Source organism: Dipodomys spectabilis, unplaced genomic scaffold, assembly GCF_019054845.1.
Source record: "Dipodomys spectabilis isolate Male_0828 unplaced genomic scaffold, ASM1905484v1 ptg000668l, whole genome shotgun sequence".
NCBI lineage: Eukaryota > Metazoa > Chordata > Mammalia > Rodentia > Heteromyidae > Dipodomys > Dipodomys spectabilis.
In genome coordinates this window covers 44328-68042 of record NW_024871345.1, presented here as the reverse complement: position 1 = coordinate 68042, position 23715 = coordinate 44328, and the positions used below count along the sequence as shown (strand labels likewise).

Below are 23715 nucleotides of genomic sequence, written 5' to 3'. Positions count from 1 at the left end.
CACATTTCCACTTTCAGTTTTCTGGTGGTTTATTGGAGATAAGAATCTCATGGACTTTTCCTGCCTAGGCTGGCTTTGAACCACGATCCTCAGATCTCAGCCTCCTGAGTAGCTAGGATGACAGGCGTGAGCCACCGGCGCCTGGCGGACTTGACCAGTTTCTACCTCAGGTCTCTGATTATTTCACAACTGGTGTTAAAGATCATCATCGATCACTTTTCCAAAAACATCTGTTGGCTGTCTGTCTGCGAATTCATAGTGGACTCTTCCGCCTACTCTACCATTTTGTTTCTGGCCTTAGAAGTTTTAGAGGCAAAGACACCATCAGCTCCTGGCCAGCATTCCTCAGTCTGTGGGGCCTCTCTGCTGGTGCTGAGCTGCGCTGCCAGTGCCCGGCCGCTGCCTCCCGTGCCAGTACCTGTCTCCCCAGCCTCAGACCTGTCTGCTCTCAGCTCCTAACTGCTCTGTGAATCCTTCCTTTCCTGGGGCCGCCTCCTTCCTGGAGGCCAAGTGTGCCATTTATTCTCAGTCTCCAGGACCCTGGTGGTGGCTGTGCACAGCGGCAGGTTCCTGGGCTGACAGGTGGCATGTTGTTTACTCTCCAGGATGGTGAGTGACGCTCTTCCACTTGCTTTCACATGAACTCCAGTTGTACTGGCGCTGGTGCCTTCCAGAGGCCTGTACCTGGCACAGGTGATAATGTCTTTTCAGCTCTGCTCAGCCCAGCGGACCCCGCAGGTACCTCTGGAGCACGTGCCTGCCATCCAGGACACTCTCTGGCTCTCTGCAGGGCTGATGGGCCTTTTTGGGGTTCCAGGTGCAGGTGATCCCCTGGGTCCTGGCTGACAGCAACTTCGTCCGGAGCCCGTCCCAGAGGCTGGACCCCAGCAGGACGGTGTTCGTGGGTGCCCTGCACGGAATGCTCAATGCCGAGGCCCTGGCTGCCATCTTGAATGACCTGTTTGGTGGAGTGGTGTATGCTGGGATTGACACTGATAAGCACAAGTACCCCATTGGTGAGTGTCCTGCTGACACGGATAAGCCCCAGCACTCCTCTCACACTCTTGGTGAGCGTGCTGCTCCTGCGTCGGCAGTGAGGCGATGCCTTGGTGCAGGCAGGGAGAGGCCTGACCCTGCCTGCGGGGTCACACGTGCCAGCAGCCTCACGTCAGCCCCTCCCTGACAGGCCACCAGGCCGGCCCCAGCCCCTTTGCACTCAGCTTCCACTCCCACCCCCATGTGGGGGAGAAAGTGCTGGCCACTCTGGTACAGCGAGAATGAAGTGGTAACTCTGTTGGTAGCTCAGGGTTGTTAGCTGACCGGTCAGGACCGACACCAAGCAATACTCAATTACCACACCTTTCTGAACTTACCCAGTGTCCTTGATTTAGAAGGTTTTGAGTACAGGGGAAGTGGCAGCCATCCATCTACAATCCCAGCTACTTGGAGGCAACGATGAGGAGGATCCCAGTTCAAGGCCAGCCCAGGCATAAGGCCCGTCAAGCAGGGCGAGGCAGCTTCATGGCTGTGAACCCCACTGCCTGGGGAGGGACAGGTGGTCATAGATAGGAGGATCACAGTCTGAGGCTTGCTCTGAGCCCCTCTCTGAAGAAATAAAGCAGAGGCTGGGGTTGGAGTTCAAGTGGCAGTGTGTCTGCCTGGCAAGTGCACAGGCTCAAGCCCCAGGACTGCCAGAAAAGAAGCAGGTTCTTGAAATGCTCCAGGCCGTCTAGGGGCAGAGACCAGGCCAGCTGGAGGAGGAAACCACCTGCCTCCGTTTGTGGGAGTCTCTGCGTCTACCACTGGGTTCTGACCAGCTCCTGTGAGCAAGGTTATTTCACTGATACGGAGGTAGAGTTTGGAAGTGGGGCGGTGGAGCCTCAACTCTGTGGTGCATACATGTCAGACCCTCCCCACCCCAGCTTTCCGTCTGCAGCCCACACCACGTCTGGCCAGGAAGGAGCACGGTGCGCTGCTAGGCAGTGCTCCTCCCGACTGAGAACAAGGACTCCGGGCCGCAGGGTGCAGGCGGCACCTGGCTGGACAGGGCTTCTGCATCTCCGGCCTGTTGTCCTCCAGAGAGGGGTTCCTTCTGCATTGTGGTTCCACCCTGAACCTGCTTCTGATCTCCCCATCAGTCTGCGTGGAGAGGCCCTGCCCCTCCCCCCTCCCCTCGGGGCAGCTCCTGCCCATGTGAATGTGGTAGCCACTGTTGAACTGTGGCTCTGTGGCTGTTGGAAGTGAGGTGTTACCACATGCTAAAATGATTATTTTGAACACATGGGTTCAGTAAGATGGTTCCCCCCCTTTTATTTCAAAATTACTGCTACAAAACTAGAAGTTACGCACCTGCTAGCATGGTCCTTCTTTTGGGCAGCACTGGCATAGAAGGCAGGGCATGGTGGTGTAGGCACGGGCACTGGAGCTGGGCTGAGCCCTGTCTTGCTCCTAGGTTCTGGTCGTGTGACGTTCAGTAACCAGCGCAGTTACCTGAAAGCCGTCAGTGCCGCTTTTGTGGAGATCAAAACCACCAAGTTCACGAAGAAGGTAAGTGGGCTGGTTTCTGGCCTCATTCTGGGGGTGTCTGAGGGTTTGGGCCAGTTGCTACCCAGTTCAGGCCTGCATCTAGGGACCCAGCCAGCTGTAGAATGAGCATGAGGTTAGGGGTTTGGTTGTCTGGTCTTGGGCTCCGCAGGAAGGAGACATGGGACAGTTGAGCTGCCCAAGGGTATAGGGTGCCTGGCCGCACATGGCCTCTGTCTGCTGAGTGGCCCAGCTTCCCCTTCTCTGGATTCCCTACGCCTGCCTGGTGGGGACCTAAGTGTGTCCGGGAGAAGACGGCTTGGCCCAGCACCACCTGAGCTGTCTCCCAGGACCCTGTCCAACCCCTGCCCCCGCGTCTCTCTGGCATCTGCCATTCTGACACGGGGCCATGACCCTGTGTGCCTGGGCCGCGATGGTGCTTCTGGCCCCGTCAGAAGGGCCGTTTCACCATCCTCCGTGCTTGTCTGCAGGTCCAGATTGACCCCTATCTAGAGGACTCTCTTTGTCACATCTGCAGCTCTCAGCCTGGTCCTTTCTTCTGTCGTGATCAGGTGAGTCCCCACTCCCTGGAGAGGTCTGTGGCCTCCATTAACAGTGGTGAAGCCCTACTTGTGACATACAGTGGTGGAGTTGAGTGGGAGCAGAGGAGAGAGCAGACGTGGACCCCCGTGATGAGTGGCGTGGCTGGACTCCAGGGGATGCTTGCTGAGTGGAGTCTTCTTCGTGCACTGCCGCTCTGTCTAGTGGATCAGTGAGCCAGATCACAGAATGATCTGCGCTCAAGTCTCCAGATGGATTTCTCTCCCTTCTGAGGGGAACCTGGGCCCCGGAGTTTGCTCCCCTCTGTCCCCTGGTCGACGCTGCTACTTATGTCTGGTTAGTCACCGAGTCAGCAACGGAGGCAGTGCGGCCTCGTTCCACGGGATGTTTCTGGGTGATGGCACGCGCAGGGCTGGTGTGGCGGGCAGGGCACGTGCCGGGACCTTGTTAGGTGCCGTCTGAGTCGGCGGGTTCGGGTGAGTACTGGCGTCTGTGGTGTTGATGCTGCTGTCATGATGTGCTCTGAGGGACAGTACACACTAGCTGTCCACACAGGCGTGCGTTTTGCTTCTCACGGTGATGCTGTGGTCCTGGGAGGCTCTGTAGTGTGAGTTCAGTGTGGGTAGGCAAAATCTGGCAAGTGCTCCCAGGGACAGCAGCCTTCCCCGGGGCTCAGAGGCTGGACCAATACAGAGGTGTCTGTCCCCACTTCCCGGAGGAAACGTAGCACGTGCCCCTCCCACGCTGGCCGCGCGTGCTGACCCAGCTGCTGTGGGCAGGCAAGGGCAGTGAATGGAAGCATGGCGGGAGGGGCACAGGGAGCCGTGCGCTCCGGCACCCCGGAAACAAGACGGGCCTAACGGCCTCTTTCTGCTGGCTGAGGCTGCCACAGGGCCCTAGGCCTCTGCGGGTGTGGCAGTGCCATCTCCCCTCTCTGTTCCGCCACCCAGGTCTGCTTCAAGTACTTCTGTCGGAGCTGCTGGCACTGGCGGCACAGCACGGAGGGCTTGCGCCACCACAGCCCGCTGATGCGGAATCAGAAGAATCGGGAGGCCAGCTAGAGGAGCCGGCCTCTGGCAGAGCCGGGGCGCGTGGCTGGCAGGTCGGCCGCAGTCCCGCAGTCCCTAGCCACTGGCGACCAGGGGGCCGGCTTCTCCAGGACAAGGGAAAATTGTAGTCACCTTTGCACTTGCTGAGTCTGTCTTTGTTTCTGCACTAATGATGCACAGTGAGTTTTGTCGGGCTTTGTTTTCAGGGCGTGCGCCATGGCAGGCATCCTCTGGCTCACCCCAAGCGACTCCATCCTTCTCCTAGATTTCAGTTCCTCATTTTGCATATGAGAAGCAAAAAAAAAAAAAAAAAGGAACTATGTCCAGAAGGCGTTGACTCGGCTGCCTGCACCTAGGTTTGTTTATGCTCAGATGACATTCCTGCAGTAGGGATGGTGACAGAGGCCGCAGGCCATTGGTTTCGTTCTTGCGGTTGCCATACAGTGCCTTTCCATTGTTTAACCCCCACCTGAACGGCATAAACTGAGTGTTCAGCTGGTGTTTTTTTACTGTAAACAACAAGGAGACTTTGCTCTTCATTTAAACCAAATCATATTTCATATTTTATGCTAGAGGGTTTTTACCGGTTCCTTTTTACACTCCTTAAAACAGTTTTTAAGTTGTTTGGAACAAGATACTTTTTTCTTTCCTGGCAGCTTTTAACATTAGCAGGTCTGTGTCCGAGGGACTGCAGGTCACTCTTCTCAAGAGTTGCAGATTCAAAGCATTTGCAACCAAGAACACACTTTTTTGTCTTATTTGAAACTGGACCGGAAGGGATGTCTGAGCGGCGGCTGCTGTGCGTAGTTTTAAGTGGCTTTCTGCCCCTTCTTCAGTTGCACTCGCGTGGGGGAGGGCGATAGACGTTTTTAATCACAAAGTCACACGACTTTTTTCTTTTGTAACTGAGCTAAAAAAAAAAAAAAGGGCTGCTTTTGTGGTGGGGGCGGACGAGGCTCCCGAGGCCCCTGGGAGGCCAGCTCCCTCCCCACACCTTTCATTCCAGCAGAGAGTCAACAATGGACTGAAATGCTACTGGGACTTGAAAACGACTTTTTACTTTCCATTTCTTTAGTTTTAAATTACTACCTGCCCTTCCTAGGGAAGCTGTGTGCCAAAGAGCCAGTGTCATAGCCCTCCCCCGCGCCGCCCTGCTGTCCCGGCCGCTCTGCTCGGGTTCTGTGAAGCTGTGTGAAGTCTCTACCTCATTGTAGCACCTGCAGGCAGCCGCACTCCTGCAGCACGTGGGGTGAGCTGTGGTGTAGTTTTTCTGGCACATAATAAACACGTTGCAGCAAGTTTGCTTTTGTCTCTGTGCTTGGGGCGTAGAAGCCAGTGGGGAGGGGGTCGGGAGGGGTGCTTGGCTCCAAGTGGCTAGCGCTGGCCTGAGCAGGACAGCTCTGGACTGGCGCCCAGACCTCAGTGGGACAGCTCAGGTCGGCGCCCAGGCCTGAGTTCAAGCCCCATGGCCTTGCCTGCGGCTTCTGTGAGGGGTCCAGCCTAGGAGGGCGGAGGACCTAGGGGGACGGAGGACCTAGGGGGACGGAGGACCTAGGAGGGCGGAGGACCTAGGAGGACGGAGGACCTAGGACGGAGGACCTAGGGGGACGGGGGACCTAGGAGGACGGAGGACCTAGGACGGAGGACCTAGGGGGACGGAGGACCTAGGAGGATGGAGGACCTAGGACGGAGGACCTAGGAGGACGGAGGACCTAGGAGGACGGAGGACCTAGGAGGGCGGAGGACCTAGGAGGGCGGAGGACCTAGGGGGACGGAGGACCTAGGAGGACGGAGGACCTAGGACGGAGGACCTAGGACGGAGGACCTAGGGGGACGGAGGACCTAGGAGGACGGAGGACCTAGGACGGAGGACCTAGGACGGAGGACCTAGGGGGACGGAGGACCTAGGAGGGCGGAGGACCTAGGACGGAGGACCTAGGACGGAGGACCTAGGGGGACGGGGGACCTAGGAGGGCGGAGGACCTAGGACGGAGGACCTAGGGGGACGGAGGACCTAGAAGGACGGAGGACCTAGGGGGACGGAGGACCTAGGATGGAGGACCTAGGGGGACGGAGGACCTAGGAGGACGGAGGACCTAGGGGGACGGAGGACCTAGGACGGAGGACCTAGGACGGAGGACCTAGGAGGACGGAGGACCTAGGAGGACGGAGGACCTAGGACGGAGGACCTAGGAGGGCGGAGGACCTAGGAGGGCGGAGGACCTAGGGGGACGGAGGACCTAGGGGGACGGAGGACCTAGGACGGAGGACCTAGGGGGACGGGGGACCTAGGAGGACGGAGGACCTAGGGGGACGGAGGACCTAGGAGGACGGAGGACCTAGGACGGAGGACCTAGGACGGAGGACCTAGGGGGACGGGGGACCTAGGAGGGCGGAGGACCTAGGGGGACGGAGGACCTAGGACGGAGGACCTAGGGGGACGGAGGACCTAGGAGGACGGAGGACCTAGGACGGAGGACCTAGGACGGAGGACCTAGGGGGACGGAGGACCTAGGGGGACGGAGGACCTAGGACGGAGGACCTAGGAGGGCGGAGGACCTAGGACGGAGGACCTAGGGGGACGGGGGACCTAGGAGGACGGAGGACCTAGGACGGAGGACCTAGGAGGGCGGAGGACCTAGGACGGAGGACCTAGGGGGACGGGGGACCTAGGGGGACGGAGGACCTAGGAGGACGGAGGACCTAGGACGGAGGACCTAGGACGGAGGACCTAGGGGGACGGGGGACCTAGGAGGGCGGAGGACCTAGGACGGAGGACCTAGGGGGACGGAGGACCTAGAAGGACGGAGGACCTAGGGGGACGGAGGACCTAGGACGGAGGACCTAGGGGGACGGAGGACCTAGGGGGACGGAGGACCTAGGAGGACGGAGGACCTAGGAGGACGGAGGACCTAGGAGGGCGGAGGACCTAGGACGGAGGACCTAGGGGGACGGGGGACCTAGGAGGACGGAGGACCTAGGGGGACGGAGGACCTAGGAGGACGGAGGACCTAGGACGGAGGACCTAGGACGGAGGACCTAGGGGGACGGGGGACCTAGGAGGGCGGAGGACCTAGGACGGAGGACCTAGGGGGACGGAGGACCTAGAAGGACGGAGGACCTAGGGGGACGGAGGACCTAGGACGGAGGACCTAGGGGGACGGAGGACCTAGGGGGACGGAGGACCTAGGAGGACGGAGGACCTAGGAGGATGGAGGACCTAGGACGGAGGACCTAGGACGGAGGACCTAGGGGGACGGAGGACCTAGGAGGGCGGAGGACCTAGGACGGAGGACCTAGGGGGACGGGGGACCTAGGAGGACGGAGGACCTAGGGGGACGGAGGACCTAGGGGGACGGAGGACCTAGGAGGACGGAGGACCTAGGAGGGCGGAGGACCTAGGAGGGCGGAGGACCTAGGGGGACGGAGGACCTAGGGGGGAGGACCTAGGGGGACGGAGGACCTAGGGGGACGGAGGACCTAGGACGGAGGACCTAGGGGGACGGAGGACCTAGGACGGAGGACCTAGGGGGACGGAGGACCTAGGAGGACGGAGGACCTAGGAGGACGGAGGACCTAGGAGGACGAAGGACCTAGGAGGGCGGAGGACCTAGGGGGACGAAGGACCTAGGGGGACGGAGGACCTAGGAGGACGGAGGACCTAGGACGGAGGACCTAGGGGGACGGGGGACCTAGGAGGACGGAGGACCTAGGACGGAGGACCTAGGGGGACGGAGGACCTAGGACGGAGGACCTAGGGGGACGGAGGACCTAGGAGGACAGAGGACCTAGGACGGAGGACCTAGGACGGAGGACCTAGGGGGACGGGGGACCTAGGAGGGCGGAGGACCTAGAAGGACGGAGGACCTAGGAGGACGGAGGACCTAGGACGGAGGACCTAGGGGGACGGAGGACCTAGGAGGACGGAGGACCTAGGACGGAGGACCTAGGAGGACGGAGGACCTAGGGGGACGGAGGACCTAGGAGGACGGAGGACCTAGGGGGACGGAGGACCTAGGACGGAGGACCTAGGGGGACGGAGGACCTAGGGGGACGGAGGACCTAGGACGGAGGACCTAGGACGGAGGACCTAGGAGGACGGAGGACCTAGGACGGAGGACCTAGGGGGACGGAGGACCTAGGGGGACGGAGGACCTAGGGGGACGGAGGACCTAGGAGGACGGAGGACCTAGGACGGAGGACCTAGGAGGACGAAGGACCTAGGAGGACGAAGGACCTAGGAGGGCGGAGGACCTAGGGGGACGAAGGACCTAGGGGGACGGAGGACCTAGGGGGACGGAGGACCTAGGGGGACGGAGGACCTAGGAGGACGAAGGACCTAGGACGGAGGACCTAGGACGGAGGACCTAGGGGGACGGAGGACCTAGGAGGGCGGAGGACCTAGGAGGGCGGAAGACCCAGGAGGGCGGAGGACCTAGGGGGACGGAGGACCTAGGAGGGCAGAGGACCTAGGATGACCGAGCCTCTCCACGGCGGGTCCCCGGCCTCGAAGGTGGCAGAGCCTGGCCAGGAGGCGAGGCGGGACCCGCATGCGCACCCCGCGCGCCCTGCCCCCGCACGGCCACCCTGGCTTCCTGCAGGACGTGGCCTCCGGGGCCTGGACGTCGTGGTAGAGACCCTGGCGGACACGTCGGCCAGGAGCCCGGCATTCCCTGAAGCCGGGGGGTCGGGGTTCGGGGAGCCGGGGGGTCAGGGGTCTGGGGGGAGCTGGAGGTCGGGGTCCGGGGAGTCCGGGATCGGGGGTCCGGGGTCGGGGAGCCAGGGATCTGGGATCCGGGGTTGGGAGCCTGGGATCGGGGTCGGGGGTCTGGGATCGGGGGTCTGGGATCAGGGATCGGGGGATCAGGGGTCGGGGGGCCGGGGATCTGGGATGGGGGGCCGGGATCAGGGGTGGGGGGGAGGGGCCTGGGAGCCGGGGGGTCGGGGAGGCGGGGATCTGGGATCGGGGGTCCGGGTCCGGGCCCCCCAGGCTGCCCCGGCCGGCAGGGACGGGTGGTGGCCGCAGGGGTGGCGTGAAGACGCCGGGTCCTCACCTGGCGTGCGCGCAGGACGCGCTCCAGGCCGGGCGCGGCCGCCGGGTCCCGACCGAGAAGGCGGCGGCGCAGCCTGGCCGCAGCGCTCCGAGCTCGGCGCCGGACGGCGGCCGTCCGGGAGAAAGGACCGGCTCCCCGTGGCCCGCGGGCGGCGCGCGTCCGCCCCGGTCCGCGGCTCCAGGCGGGGCGGCCGTCTCGGGAGCCAGGCGCGAAGCCTCCCCACGCCGCCACGCGCGGGGCGGTGCTTCCGAGGCTGCGCCCGGGCCCCCCCAGGGCGGCGGCGGCCCCGCCCCCCCGCTCCACTTCCACCCCGGGCCGCCAGGGGGCGCCGCGGGCCCCAGCGCGCTCGGCGCCTCCCGAGCCGGGCGGAAGCGGCCTTCTGGCCGGAGCCTTATAGCTCTCCGTGGTGCTTCCTGTTTCCTCTTCCGCCGGGACCGCCGACATGGTAGGTGCTGGTCCGCCCGCCCCGGCGTCCGCATCCCCCTCCATCCTCGGCCCTCCGCGGGCCCCGGGCCCCGGGACTCCGGCAGGCTGGAGGCCGGCGGCGGCGTTCCCCGGACGGGGCCGCCGGTGACTGTCTCCCCCGCCCGCAGGGCCGCGTTCGCACCAAGACCGTGAAGAAGGCGGCGCGGGTCATCATCGAGAAGTACTACACGCGGCTGGGCAACGACTTCCACACCAACAAGCGCGTGTGCGAGGAGATCGCCATCATCCCCAGCAAGAAGCTCCGCAACAAGATCGCGGGGTGAGCGGGGCCGGGCCGGGCTGGCTGCGCGGGGCTGCGCGGGGCCGGGCTGGCTGCGCGGGGCCGGGCTGGGCCGGGCTGGCTGCGCGGGGCTGCGCGGGGCCGGGCTGGCTGCGCGGGGCCGGGCTGGCTGCGCGGGGCTGCGCGGGGCCGGGCTGGCTGCGCGGGGCTGCGCGGGGCCGGGCTGGCTGCGCGGGGCTGCGCGGGGCCGGGCTGGCTGCGCGGGGCCGGGCTGGCTGCGCGGGGCCGGGCTGGGCCGGGCTGGCTGCGCGGGGCCGGGCTGGGCCGGGCTGGCTGCGCGGGGCCGGGCTGGGCCGGGCTGGCTGCGCGGGGCCGGGCCGCAGTGGCCCGGGCTGGGCTGCGCTGGGCCGCTCCCGGCTGCTCCCTTCCCGCCTGGGCCGGGCTGGCCTGCGTGCCCTGGCACCAGGGCGAATTGACGCGCTCCTGTCCTGGGCATGTGCGCCCCCAGGTATGTCACGCACCTGATGAAGCGGATTCAGAGGGGCCCGGTGCGGGGCATCTCCATCAAGCTGCAGGAGGAGGAGAGAGAAAGGAGGGATAACTACGTCCCGGAGGTAAGTCAGCCTTTCGCCTGCCTTGGCCGAGACAGATGAAATCCTTCCTCCGCGCGAGATCCCTTTGGCCGGTGCAGCGGGGCCCGGGCTTACGTGCCCTGAGCACCGGAGGGATGCCTGTGGAGTCTGGTGGCTCAGGCCGTGAACCACTTGGGGTCTTTCTCACTTGGGAGGGAGGCAGGGTGAGGAGTCCAAACTGAGAGCGGCTCGCTCCTCCCCTCCTAGGTCTCAGCCCTGGACCAGGAGATCATTGAAGTTGATCCTGACACCAAGGAAATGCTGAAGCTCTTGGTGAGTGCCAGGCCTCTGAAAGGGTTCTGCTGTGGGAGGCAAGCACTGGATAAGCTGGGAATCAAACCGGTGGTGGCCGTTAAAGGTCCAGTACTAACTTCAGAAAGAACTGGTCTCGGGTTGGGAAGGTGGCCCAGTGGTAGAGCGCTTGCCTTACATGCATGAGGCCCTGGGTTCGATTCCTCGGCACCTCATAAGCAGAAAATGTTGGAAGTGGTGCTGTGGCTCAAGTGGTAGAGCGCTAGCCTTGAGCTGAAGAGCTGAGGGACAGCGCCCAGGCCCGCTACCGGACCCAAAAAAATGAAAAAAAACAAAACTGGTCTCCTCCAGGTGCATGCCAGGCTTACAAGTATTTCCAGTCAGAACGTTTTCTTCTGTGTTTATATTTATCTATATTGCTCGGTGAAAGGAACAGGTTCAGGTTCATAAAGATAACACGTTCCTGCCACCAGCTTTGGGAAAACAGAACAGCTACTGGCCCCTGTCTTTTCTTAGAGAATCACTGTTGTGACTGTGAAGGGTATTTGTACTGGGCCTGACGCATGAGCTGGGCCTGGATCTTCCCCTGAGCTTTTTTAAAGTTCATAGTTGGTGCTCTACCTCTTGAGCTAGAGCTCCACTTCTGCTATTCTGGTGGCTTATCGGAGAGGAGTCTTGTGGATTTGCTGCCATCTGCACAGGGTATTTGCAGTAGTGACTTCGTGGTATTGTGCCAGGGCTGGTCCTGGAGAGGCTTGGCTTTGTGTATGTGTGGGTATCCTGTGGGGAAGTGTTGCTCTGGGGACCCCTACCCCCAAAACCCGACTGTGCCAGGACATGCTTGCACGGCCTACATCCTTTCCTGCACACGAAGTCCTCTTTCGATGGTCCCCCGTGCTGTGAAAGCTGCTCGTGTGGTAATGACCCACAGGGAGACCTTCCACACAGTGTGTGGTGGAGGGCGTCTGCTGGTGAGCCCCAGTCTGGCAGGGGTGCCCACGTGAGCGCCAGCCTGCTGTGCTTCCGATGAGGTGGCTGACAGGCCAGGTTGGGGGAAGGTCCTAGAAGGGGGGGGTGCTGTGTGGCCAGGGAAATCCCTGGGGGGCGGCCGCTCACGCTGTCTGTTCTGTTCCAGGACTTTGGCAGCCTCTCCAACCTGCAGGTCACTCAGCCAACTGTGGGGATGAATTTCAAAACACCGCGTGGAGCTGTTTAATCTACTTTGCTGTAATATTTTCAATAAACTGGGACACCAGCCTCGCCTCTGATCGCCCAGGCAGCCGAGGGTGGAGCCAGCCCCTTCCGCCTTCCGGGGGCCGGGGCGCGGGTCCGCCGAGCCTGCAGTGGGCACGCTCCGCCAGCCTCTCTGGCCCGGCCGTGGGTGTTGTGGTTCCAGGTTCCAGGCGGGAGGAGTCTGGGTAGAGCCTGGAGCTGCAGAGTAGGATTTGGAGGTCTGAAGCACTGGGGATCAGAACCAGGTTGTTGGTGTGTTGGGCTGGCCCAGGAGTGGGAGTGGCAGTGCCGGGGTTTGAACCCCGGCCAGGTGGTCTCCACAAACGCAGCCGTGCCAGGCAGTACCAAGGGCCGGCCAGTGACCCACGGGGAGGGGGGGCACGGGAACCTGGGTTTACACTCCGTCTCATCTCCTTACTGGGCTGCTCTGCTTGGTCCGCTCTGCCAGCCTTGGTGTCTGCCTCCTGCCCACAGGCAGTGCTGCAGGTGAGACTCCTCCCGAGGGCCTCCTCCAGTTAATGGGCCGGAGGCCTTCGCAGAAGTGGGGCTTGTGGTGAGGAGCCCGCCCCGTTCACCGAGTCCCTGCGTCACGTTCCTGCCTTTCATGAGGAACAGACTTGTGGAAGGTACTAGTGTTGTGTTTGTTCCCCAGGTCCAATTCAGCATCTTCTAGAATAATGCTGTGTTGGCGTGTGGGGTTGAGGGGCAGTGCTGGGCTTTGGGCGAACCTGTGGGCCCTCCATGCTGCCCCAGGCCTGCAGGCTGGGTGGGCACGCTAATGCAGTCGGAAAAGCAGCAGCACCTGCTCAGCCGCCCCTGTGCACGCTCCTGGAAATGTGTGTGGAGCGGATACAGGGGTTATTTGGAAAGTTTCACAGCCTACAACAGTGAAAGGTTGGTTTCTGGGCAGGATGGGGGTGGTGTTTTTTACTTTCACCAGTCCTGGGCCTTGGACTCGGCTTGGGTGCTGTCCCTGAGCTGCTTTGTGCCAGGCTAGTGCTCAGCCACAGCACCGCCTGGGCTTCTCCCGCGGCCAATCAGAGATGAGAGTCTAGGGGCTGAGCTCTGACCCCACGGCTGGGCGCCCTCCTCATCTTCACCCGAGACAGCCGAGTGGCTGCAGGTGTTCATGTGGGAACAGCGGCTGTATTTGATGGGTGCTCAGGTTCATGCTAGGGTGAATAGCTTTGCTCATGCAATATTTCACTGTGAACAAAACTAGGTTTTATGCACAGAACAACTCGATTATGTCTGTAGGAACGGGAGCGTTGAATGACAGCGAAGCCTACGGTAGAACGGTGCAGAGGACAGTAAGCTCCAGGGCTGAGAGCAGCAAGCCTGAAAAGCTAGGGGATGCTTTTGGTTTGGGTTTTTTTCTTTTCTGAGTACTGCCCTTGCAGAAAGGCTGGTCTTTGATTGATGGCTTCTGGCTGTGGAGCCACGGCCAGGGGGTGTGGAGGGACAGGTGCTTCAGCCCTGCCTGAGAGTCTTGACGTCTCGTTCGGTAAAGAGCTGTTTAAGAAATCACAGGTAAATTTCCTCAAGTTGTCTAGATTTCTGGGCAGTCAGCTAGTGTAGCCATTATCATTGGATCGGGCTTTTTGTTTTCATTTTGGCTGCTAGGCAACTCCAAGCCAAATTTGCTGTGTCTTACAGTAATTGGGAAGACTAACAAGTTTTATACCTGACTGAGATTTTTCTGCTCCTTAATGTTGGTGATTCTGCTAAAGTATATGTTTGTAGAACACACCATGTTAAAAGTACTGTTTAATTTTTAGTTTTCCTTTTTGCCTGTATTGGGGCTTGAACTCAGGGATGTTATTACTTGTTTTTTTCACTGAAAGCGAGTGCACTCCCACTTGAGCCATATCTGGCTTTTTGCTTGTTAACGGGAGCTAAGAGTCTCGTGGACTTTCCTGCCTGGGCTGGCTTTGAACTGCTATCCTCAGATCTCCGCTAGGATGACAGCCAGTTTTATGGAAGACTTGTTGGTGCTTCTGGTAAAAATCACTTGTAAAGAGTTTTCCTTGAAGTAGTTTTCCTCCTGGGGGCTCCACTCGACCTGCGGACAATGGCCCCCCTGGGATTGTGGCCAGACAAGATTTGATCTGTCTGAGTTCTGAGGAGTGTGGTTGAACTTCACCATGTGTGTAAATTACCATTAGTAGTGCTGAGGTGTGAACTGGAAGTCCTGTGCACCTAACGGGTGCTCTTAGGAAAGACTTGCCTCCAGTTCTGCTTTTGCAGCTGCTTTGCTTTTGTGGAGATGGAATCTTGTGGACTTTGCTTCCTGGGCTGTCCTCCAGGTCTCAGCCTCCTGATTGGCTGTTTTTAGGAGTGTGGCCCAGCATGTCACCTCACCTGCCTGGTGCTTCTGTCCAGATAGGCAGGAGCATGGACTCAGGAGGGTTTTGTTGGCTGGTTTTTTAAATTTTTGTCAGTTGTGGGGCTTGAACTCTGGGCCTGGGCGCGGTCCCTCTTCAGCTCAAGGCGAGCACTCTACCACTTGAGCCACAGCACCACTTCTGGTTTTCTAGTGGTTTATCTGTGGTAAGCATCTCACAGACTTTCCTGCCTGGGCTGGCTTTGAACTTCTATCCTCCGATCTCAGCCTCCAGTAGCTAGGATGGCAGGCGTAGGAACCACGGGTGCCCTTGCCTCTCGCAGCAGGAGTGTTCCATTTGCTCAGGCTCTTCCTGACTCTTGAGCCAATGCAGCAACTGAGGAGTAGAGCTGCTCCCTGTCCGGACCTCACACACGTGCAGGTGCAGCTCAAGGCTTTGGCTCCCAGTGGAGACGGGCAGGAGGCCTGTGCTCTGTCCTTACTGGGTTTGCTGTCTCCACCCAGACTGGGGACAGCAGCCCCTGCAGCCTTGTCCTGGCCGCGCTCTTGGGCTGTGTTTCTTTAATGGCAGCGGGGGGGGGGGGGGGGACGGGCGCGAGGGTTGGGGGGGCTTTCCACCTTCCCATCCACAGACACCTCAGGTCACATCCCTGGGAGACCTGCAAGGCCTTGGTTGACTCCAAAGTAGATGAAAGTTGATCTGGTTATCTGTTCTGTAGAATAAAGGTTAAAAGGTTAAATACTGTTGGTATCATAACACCGAACTCTAGAGAAATGGCAAAAGTTATTTATTTTTATCTAGAAAAATACAAGTTTAAAATAAAAACAAATTGTGACAATACAGAACTTCTATAACATCTGAAATCAGACCACACAGATGGAAACGTGGCTACAAGCCTTCACTCTGGAGTTTGCTCCTTGCGTTTATAAAGTAAGGCAGGCTTTGAAATTCAATTAAAGCAGGAGGAAATTGCAGGGTCCTGATGCTTGGTTGGCCCTAGAACAAGACCAGCCAAAACCCTGCCTCCTGGGTTTCCTACCCAGGCCCAGGCAGCACGCGTTTGATGGTCGCAGTCTGGTGGCTTGGTCATGGCAGCTGACACTGGGTTTAAAGTATTTTTAGATTCATACTAGTAATAAATTAACTTTCATAAGTGATATTAATGTTCAGCTTGGACATGTGCTGCTCATTTGGGAAGAGAAGTGCCTTCCCACGCTCGTGTGGAGCCTGGGGGGGGCCGCAGGCTGCCGAGGTCCCCACGGCGGGGGTGGGGGCGTGGAGGAGGGGCTGTGGGGAGGCTCAGGAGTCCCCGGGGGCGGTGGGTGGCCGCAGGCTCCGCAGCTTCATCTCGTCCAGTCCCTTCCAGTACTTGAAGTTGTTGTCCAGGTGCTGCATGAGGTTAGGCAGGTCCACGAAGGCTGGAAGGCAAAGGCGGGTTCTGGTTCGGGCCTCCCTCCTTCAATGGGCTGGGAGAGGGGGCACCCTAGCACCGGAGCAGGGGCTGTGGCGGCACCGCCTCGCCCCATTACGCTGGCTGCCGCCGCTCTTACCATCCCAAGCGTCGAACATCTCGGTGATGAAGTAGTCGATGAAGGAGAGCTGGGACTTGGGGATACTGCAGGTGCTGCGGTCGAAGGCGGGCATGACCACCGGCAGGTTCCGCCGCTTCTCCTCATCTGTCTGCAGGGCAGGGCGGGGCAGTGAGCCCACTCCACACGGGCCGAGAATGCCCCAACCCAATGCCCCGGCCCACGCTACACACCCATCACGAGTGCTGGCATGACCAGAGCTCTTGGTCTACTCACCCTCAAACGTGAAAGGGAGGAGACACTTCCTAACTCAGAAAACCATAGGAGGGCTGGGAAGGTGGCTCAGTGGTAGAGCACTTGCCTTGCATGCATAAGGCCCTAGGTTCGATTCCTGAGCACCACGTGGTGTAAGCAGAAAAAGACGGGAGTGGTGCTGTGGCTCAAGTGGTAGAGCGCTAGCCTTGAGCTGAAGCGCTGACAGCGCCCAGGCCCAGAGTTCAGGCCCCACGACTGACCAAAAAAAGACTTGCCTCAAAAAGCAAAACCAGGGCTGGGAAGATGGCTCAGTGGTAGAGTGCTTGCCTTGCAAGCATGAGGCCCTGGGTTTGATTCCTCAGCACCACATAAACAGAAAAAGCCAGAAGTGGCACTGTGGCTCCAGTGGTAGAGCACTAGCCTTGAGCTAAAGAGTTGAGGGACAGTGCCCAGACCCAGAGTTCAGGCCCCATGACTGGCAAAAAAAAAACAAAACCATGGGATAGAAATGGCCAGTTTTTTTCTGTGTGCAGGGTGACTGAGCGTGTGGGTGTGTGCGTGCGTGCATACGTGTTTTTACTGGCCATATGAGTGCAGTATCTGTTTTAGTGGAATGTCTGCTCTAGTGGAAAGTACCTTACCCGGGCCTAACTGCCCTTTGTATGTAAAAGGCGGCTTGGTTGGGCAGTGTGCTAGTTATAGTTAGGCTGTGTTGGTTAAACATTTGCTCTGTAGCTTTTGAGAGACTCCCTATGGAGCCCAGGCTGGCTTAGAACTTGAGAGCTGCTTTTTGAGTGCTGGGATTATACACACGTACCACTGCCCGGGACTATTCTATTCTGATGACTGGAGTGTCCACCCTTCAAGGAATTGGATGTACAGGTGTGCCTCCTGTATTTCTCCCTCTGCTTCTGTTCCTGTCCTCGTGTGTTCTGGGATTCTGCCACACTGCGTCCTTTAGCTTAGAACTGCTGTGACTCAAGTGTGAGGGTTGGTCAGTGTGTGCTGACACTGGAAAACAGACCCTTGCCTGCCACCACCGTGCTGCCGCCCCGGGCCGGGGCCACAAGGACCACATGTGCACTAGAGAAACGTTAAAGCAAGGGAAGCCCTACAGTTACTCACCACCTACTCTGTGAAGACTCGTGTGCCCGAGATCACACGGCCTAGTGCTTCTTGGAATGACAGGAAGTGAATTCTACTGCTTGGGAATGTATCTGGCCGGCTCCACTTCCTCAGGGTGTGTGTGTGTACACGTGCGTGCGTGTGCACACGTGTGCACCAGTTCTGCAGCTTGAACTCAGCTTGGGGACTGTCCTGAGCTTTTGTGCTCAAAGCCAGCACTCTACTACTTGAGCCACAGCTCTACTTACAGATTTTTGTTTTGTTTCTGTTACGGGGCCTCAAACTCAGGGCCTGGACACTGAGCTTTTCTCAAGGCTGCTGGCTCTACAGCTTTGGGCTATAGTGCCACTTCCGGTTTTCTTTGAACCTTGATCCTCAGTAGTAGCTGGGATCAAAGGGGTGAGCTGCCAGCACCTAGGTAAGGGTCTCTGCATTGGCTAGAGAACTATGGGTTGGTATTTTCTTCCGATGGCTAATTGAAGTGAGATCTCGGTGTTCTGAAAACATGAGTGATTTGTTTCTCCCTCATTTTGGGTTCTGCTTCGCGGCATGCTGCAGCCCTCCACCAAGTGCTAGGGGGAGAAACTCAAGACCCAGGACTTGTCCCCTGCAGGGCTGCGGCTGCCTGGCGCACCGTGCACGCACCTGGGAGAAGTACTCTTCAGAGATGCGCGCGGCCCACTCGATGCACAGCTCCAGGGCACGGCAGGGGTTGGACACGTCTGCGCACTTGATCATCATGCGCTTGATGAGCATGCGGTTCTCCGGCATCCTGAGCATGGCGCTTACAGCTTCCTGGTCCTTACCTGTCTCCTACGCCACGGGCGGGTGGGATTCTGAGTAACCAAGGTGGGCCCTCCCCCTGGCTGCCGCTTCTCCCTGGAAGGTTCTAGCTGACAGCAGCCAGGTGGCCTGGCCGGGACCCTCGCACCACCAGCCCCCTCACCTCATTCTCCAGTGATGCCAAGGGCTTGGTGACGCTGGTGACAAATCTATTGACGTGTTCAAAGTGCTTTGTCATCTCTGTGGCAAGGACCATGTCCACGATGCCCTGGCGCAACACGCGGTACTCATTCCTGTGCAGGCCGGAGAGGCTGCTGAGGGCCAGGACAGCCTGTGGTGGGGGTGGGGGGGCCTGCTGACCTCTCCCCGAGGGGCGAAGGAGGCCTGGTGCTCACCTCTCCATGTTTTTGAAGATGTTGTGCTTGTCGCTGCCCACGGTGAGCTGGAAGGCCAGGGCGGCGTGGTGGCTCTCCAGCACAGCGATGTCATTGTACAGGATGGCCAGCTCGCTCCCAGAGTTGCACAGGAACGCGTTGGTTCTCCCGGGGTGGTCCACATCGTGGATGGTGGCTGCGATGAGCGCAGCTACCTCGTCCACGGGGTCCAGAGCCTCCTGCGGACAGCACTGTGAAGCAGCACGGCCGCAAAGCCAGTCCCCTGCCCACCCGCCCGCCCCTCCACATCGCCAGACATGTCCTCACATCTACGCTTAGGTCGATGAGTGAGAAATGACCATGTGTGCGTGCAGTGTATTTGGCTTTAAACTCCAGCCTTTGTGCTCGGGGCTGACACTACCACTTGAGCCTCCAGGCCAGCGTTCATTCTCAGCGGCTCGTCTGCCTAGGCTGCCCCAGCCAGACAGCCCCAGCCTGCGGAGAAGCGGGGGACGGGCCTGCGCCCTGGGCGCCCAGCGGGGACCCGTCTGCTCTGGCGGCCTCTCCTGGCCCCTGGCTCTGGGGCAGCTGTGGCTGGGAAGTGCGCCGGATGGAGGTCCTGGTAGAACACCCCAGCCTCCAGGGCAGCAGTGCCTCCCCCACTTGCCCTCCCTTCTCCCCAAGTGAATGTGTGGCCACTGAAGTCAGTCTCACTCGAGATCTGGGAGATGAGAAAGGGCTTCTGGGAAGTCCTGCTCCCAGGAGAAAGACCTGGGGCTGTACCCTGCAGCCCTGTGGGGCGGGGCCTGATCTCCACAGAACACCCCCCCCCCCCATTTCCTGCCCTCTCCCCACCTTCACCCTCTCCCTGGAGAGGAAGTAGGCCGTGGCCTGCAGCACGTCGGCTGCATGCGTGGAGTTGTGGTAGGGGTTGTCTGCATGGTAGTTGGCCTCGATGACCTCCAGCCAGGCCCTCAGGGTGGCCTCGGGGCAGTGCAGGAAGTCACAGATTCTGAAGCGATTGTAGGTTTTGAGAGCAAGGTAAGTCAGCGGCCTACACAAAGATGGAAGGAAGCATGGAATGGCAGTGAGCCAGGGGAGAGACCTCAAGATAATCCCCTTCCCATTAAACCACGCGGCCAGAGTCTGCACGCTCCTGAGGCTCTGTCCTGGGCAGTGTCCTGTCCTGAGAGCCGCCCGGGACCCCTCTAGCCACCTGTGACCCCCACAGTGCGGTTGCAAGGAGGTGGCTGGCCGGCCAGGCCTTCCTGAGGAGGCCTGGGTCCTACCCCTGGCCCCACTGAGGCCTCCCTCTGTGGTGACTACAGGGCTGGGCCTGGGCCTAGATGCGATGCTGGGAGCAGGCCACGCCACCAGGCTGGGGTGGGTGGGGGCTCTGGGCTCCCGGCTCCCCGTGTGCCTAGGCCCCTTGTGGAGAGCCAGTCACACCCACGTGAGAACTGGGTCGGCTCTCCACACACCCTCAAATGAGTGCTGTGGGACTCCATGTGCTCACCCCCATGTGTCTGGGCCACTCCCTCCTGGGCTTGTCACCCACAGCCCCACTGGCCACCTCCCAGGCTCACCGATTGTACGTGACGGCCTCCAGTTGGAAGATGTCGAAGTCCCAGTGCTCTTCACCTTCCACAGCCTGCGCGATCCGTGATGGGAGGTCTTGCAGGGCAGCGGTGGAAGCAGCTGCCGAGGGGCCCTGGTGAAGGACTGGGGGGGGGGGGGGGGGGGGGGGAAGAGGTTAGGCTCCAGCCAGCCTGCAGGGTGGACTTCCTGTAGCCAGGCACTGCGCAGTAAAGAGCAAGAGCGAGCCTCGGCCTCATCATACGGAAGCCAAGAGAGCTGAAAATAAGAAACTTACTTTTTGTTCCAAGAATGTAGTTATTCCCTGGTAATCTTCGCAGGCTGTCCTGACAAAATGGGGGGGGGGGATACGTCACAGCTGCCCACCTGTGCCCACCTCATGGTCACCCCAGAACCCAGACACTTGCAGGGGAGCTCGGCCTGAGGTTGGGCTGGGACAGGGACAGGGGGCAGCCCAGCCCACGCTCCTGCCTTGCCCTCAGTCCCTGACCCAGCTCCCCCTCCCTTCCCACCTCCTAAGTGACCCCTTCTTCACGGGGCCTCCACCACCCAGCCACACCCAGCTCTGTATGCAGCCATTCACTATGGATTTTTTTCCTGCCTCAGATTTGGTTTTTGGGCTGGGAAAGTGGCTCAGTGGTAGAGCGCTTGCCTTGCATGCATGAGGCCCTGGGTTCGATTCCTCAGCACCACATAAGCAAAAAGAAAAAAAGCTGGAAGTGGCGCTATGGCTCAAGTGGTAGAGCGTTAGCCTTGAGCTAAAGAGCTGAGAGACAGCACCCAGGCCCGGAGTTCAGGCCCCACGACCGGACCCCCCAAAAAAAATGTTTTTAAGACTGAGGTTTAAACTCAGGACTTTATGCTTGCTAGGAAGATGTTCTACCACCTGGTCTACGCCCCCAGCCCTTCACCTCAGGGATTTTCAACTCGTGTTCACTAGGGCTGGGCTGGACTGCAGTCCTATCCACCGTGATGCCCAGCTTCGCATTGGTTGAGAAGGGGTCTCAACCAATGGCACCTTTTCTCTGGGCTGTCTTTGAACCAGTCCTCCAGATCTCTGCGTCGGGATTGACTCTTGCTGGTGTGACTGCAACCAGCTTTTGCCCCACTTTTTTTTTTTCCCTGGTGGTCATGGGGCCCGAACTCTGGGCCTGGGTGCTGTCCCTCAGCTCTTCAGCTCAAGGCGAGCGCTCTACCACTTGAGCCACAGCGCCACTTCCAGTTTGGAATTTTTTGAGGCAGGCGGGCCTCATGCTTATGACCCCTGCACCTGCCGCACAGTGCCACGCTGCAGCCTTTCTAAGTGTGTAAATACAACCAAGCATGCTTGACTGCAAAACCACAGGAGCACTGGAGACCGGGTTCTGGTCAGGCTGTCTACAACAGCCCCTTCCCGGCCCTCCCCGCCGGGCTGGGCGGAGCTTACAGACAGCAGGCCCCCGACCAGGTCCGCGGCGTGCGGGTCGTCGTCCTTGGCGTGGAACTGCGGCGAGTACAGCTCGGTGGTTCTGAGGATCTCCAGCACGCGGTCCAGGGCCTCCGTCACGGGCACGGGGCTTCTCTCCTGGGCTGCGTTGATGAGGTTGATGACCTGTGTGGGGAGGGGAGCATGGGGGTCCCTGTGGGGCCGCCCCGCTGTCCGCCCCGCGCTGCCCGGGGCAGCGACGGTGGGCCAGGGCCGCCCGCGTCACCTTGGTGATGGGCGCCTCTATGGTCATGGAGTGGATCCGGGCCAGGGAGGAGTGTCGCCGCTGGCTGGACGCTGAGGGCAAGGCTGGAGGTCAGGGGTCGGCCGCCCCCCCTCCCTGGGGTGGGTGCCGAGGGGCGGCGCGCCTCCACTCACCTTCGTTGGTCCGGGAGCCGACACACCTGATGTCCAGAGAGCTTTTCCTCCTAGAGACGCTCGTGTGACTCTCTGGGGACACGGCCACGCGTCATCCCCAGGCAGCGACCCCGCACAGGCCAAGCGCGCCGCGCCCAGCCAGTTACGGCACTAGCCAGGGCACGCGCCCAGCACCGGGGCAGAGGCCGCCTGTCCCGAGGGCAGCTCGGAGGGGAGCAAGGGGGGGTCCTCTGGAAGGGGGTGCGGGGCTGGGGGCGCGCAGGGACGCTTCCAGCAGCGTGGATCCCCCGGGCGGCGCCCCGCTTCTCCCCGCCCACAGCAGCGCCACACCGGCCTTCCGCCCGGCCTCCCCGCCACGGCCTTTCAGCCTCTGCCAACCGCAGCCCTCCCCAGCCCTTCCTGCGCCCCCGCGCCCGGGAGCGGGAGCAGCCTGGCCCCGCCCCCCAGGCCCGCCCCCCGGAGCAGGAGCAGCAGCCTGGCCCCGCCCCCGGAGCAGGAGCAGCAGCCTGGCCCCGCCCCCCAGGCCCGCCCCCCGGAGCAGGAGCAGCAGCCTGGCCCCGCCCCCCAGGCCCGCCCCCCGGAGCAGGAGCAGCAGCCTGGCCCCGCCCCCCAGGCCCGCCCCCCGGAGCAGGAGCAGCAGCCTGGCCCTGCCCCCCAGGCCCGAGCCCCGGAGCAGGTAGCAGCAGCCTGGCCCCGCCCCCGGAGCAGGAGCAGCAGCCTGGCCCCGCCCCCCAGGCCCGCCCCCCGGAGCAGGAGCAGCCTGGCCCCGCCCCCCAGGCCCGCCCCCCGGAGCAGGAGCAGCAGCCTGGCCCCGCCCCCCAGGCCCGCCCCCCGGAGCAGGAGCAGCCTGGCCCCGCCCCCCAGGCCCGCCCCCCGGAGCAGGAGCAGCAGCCTGGCCCCGCCCCCCAGGCCCGCCCCCCGGAGCAGGAGCAGCCTGGCCCCGCCCCCCAGGCCCGAGCCCCGGAGCAGGAGCAGCAGCCTGGCCCTGCCCCCCAGGCCCGCCCCCCGGAGCAGGTAGCAGCAGCCTGGCCCCGCCCCCGGAGCAGGAGCAGCAGCCTGGCCCCGCCCCCCAGGCCCGCCCCCCGGAGCAGGAGCAGCAGCCTGGCCCTGCCCCCCAGGCCCGAGCCCCGGAGCAGGTAGCAGCAGCCTGGCCCCGCCCCCGGAGCAGGAGCAGCAGCCTGGCCCCGCCCCCCAGGCCCGCCCCCCGGAGCAGGAGCAGCCTGGCCCCGCCCCCCAGGCCCGCCCCCCGGAGCAGGAGCAGCAGCCTGGCCCCGCCCCCCAGGCCCGCCCCCCGGAGCAGGAGCAGCCTGGCCCCGCCCCCCAGGCCCGAGCCCCGGAGCAGGAGCAGCAGCCTGGCCCTGCCCCCCAGGCCCGCCCCCCGGAGCAGGTAGCAGCAGCCTGGCCCCGCCCCCGGAGCAGGAGCAGCAGCCTGGCCCTGCCCCCCAGGCCCGAGCCCCGGAGCAGGTAGCAGCAGCCTGGCCCCGCCCCCGGAGCAGGAGCAGCAGCCTGGCTCCGCCCCCCAGGCCCGCCCCCCGGAGCAGGAGCAGCCTGGCCCCGCCCCCCAGGCCCGCCCCCCGGAGCAGGAGCAGCAGCCTGGCCCCGCCCCCCAGGCCCGCCCCCCGGAGCAGGAGCAGCCTGGCCCCGCCCCCCAGGCCCGCCCCCCGGAGCAGGAGCAGCAGCCTGGCCCCGCCCCCCAGGCCCGCCCCCCGGAGCAGGAGCAGCAGCCTGGCCCCGCCCCCCAGGCCCGAGCCCCGGAGCAGGAGCAGCAGCCTGGCCCTGCCCCCCAGGCCCGAGCCCCGGAGCAGGTAGCAGCAGCCTGGCCCCGCCCCCGGAGCAGGAGCAGCAGCCTGGCCCC

At 61.7% G+C, this 23715-nt stretch overlaps 3 protein-coding genes across 5 annotated transcripts in view; 2 read left to right on the top strand and 1 right to left on the bottom strand.

Moving 5' to 3' along the window:
• Window positions 1-5433, top strand: part of Cpeb1 (cytoplasmic polyadenylation element binding protein 1) — a 58625-nt gene extending 53192 nt beyond the window's left edge. For all 3 annotated transcript variants that reach the window (XM_042671785.1, XM_042671784.1, XM_042671783.1), the window contains exons 9-12: window positions 818-1016; window positions 2453-2547; window positions 3015-3095; window positions 4035-5433. In XM_042671785.1, the coding sequence (XP_042527719.1) occupies window positions 818-1016; window positions 2453-2547; window positions 3015-3095; window positions 4035-4145 (486 nt within the window). In that variant the 3' untranslated portion in view covers window positions 4146-5433. The remainder of the gene's footprint in view (window positions 1-817; window positions 1017-2452; window positions 2548-3014; window positions 3096-4034) is intronic.
• Window positions 5434-9534: 4101 nt separating this feature from the next.
• Window positions 9535-12032, top strand: Rps17 (ribosomal protein S17). The gene is made up of 5 exons (XM_042671782.1): window positions 9535-9632; window positions 9781-9932; window positions 10402-10507; window positions 10733-10798; window positions 11913-12032. Exons 1-5 carry the CDS (start codon window positions 9630-9632, stop codon window positions 11991-11993), a joined length of 408 nt encoding a protein of 135 aa, XP_042527716.1. The 5' UTR covers window positions 9535-9629; the 3' UTR covers window positions 11994-12032.
• A 3087-nt stretch (window positions 12033-15119) lies between these two features.
• Window positions 15120-23715, bottom strand: part of Pde8a (phosphodiesterase 8A) — a 48204-nt gene continuing 39608 nt past the window's right edge. The window contains exons 12-22 of the mRNA XM_042671780.1: window positions 21861-21932; window positions 21709-21779; window positions 21444-21608; window positions 20295-20343; window positions 20008-20143; window positions 19277-19475; window positions 18443-18660; window positions 18211-18340; window positions 17910-18077; window positions 15906-16035; window positions 15120-15773 (exon numbers count right to left, since the gene is read on the bottom strand). Of these exons, the coding sequence (XP_042527714.1) occupies window positions 15655-15773; window positions 15906-16035; window positions 17910-18077; window positions 18211-18340; window positions 18443-18660; window positions 19277-19475; window positions 20008-20143; window positions 20295-20343; window positions 21444-21608; window positions 21709-21779; window positions 21861-21932 (1457 nt within the window). The 3' untranslated portion in view covers window positions 15120-15654. The remainder of the gene's footprint in view (window positions 15774-15905; window positions 16036-17909; window positions 18078-18210; window positions 18341-18442; window positions 18661-19276; window positions 19476-20007; window positions 20144-20294; window positions 20344-21443; window positions 21609-21708; window positions 21780-21860; window positions 21933-23715) is intronic.

What these genes read in the sequence shown, in the direction of transcription:
- Rps17 (XM_042671782.1), top strand. An exon ending in CTCCGCAACAAGATCGCGGG is followed by an intron (nt 9,933 to 10,401) that starts GTGAGCGGGGCC and finishes GTGCGCCCCCAG; the next exon opens with GTATGTCACGCACCTGATGA. An exon ending in AGGAAATGCTGAAGCTCTTG is followed by an intron (nt 10,799 to 11,912) that starts GTGAGTGCCAGG and finishes GTTCTGTTCCAG; the next exon opens with GACTTTGGCAGCCTCTCCAA.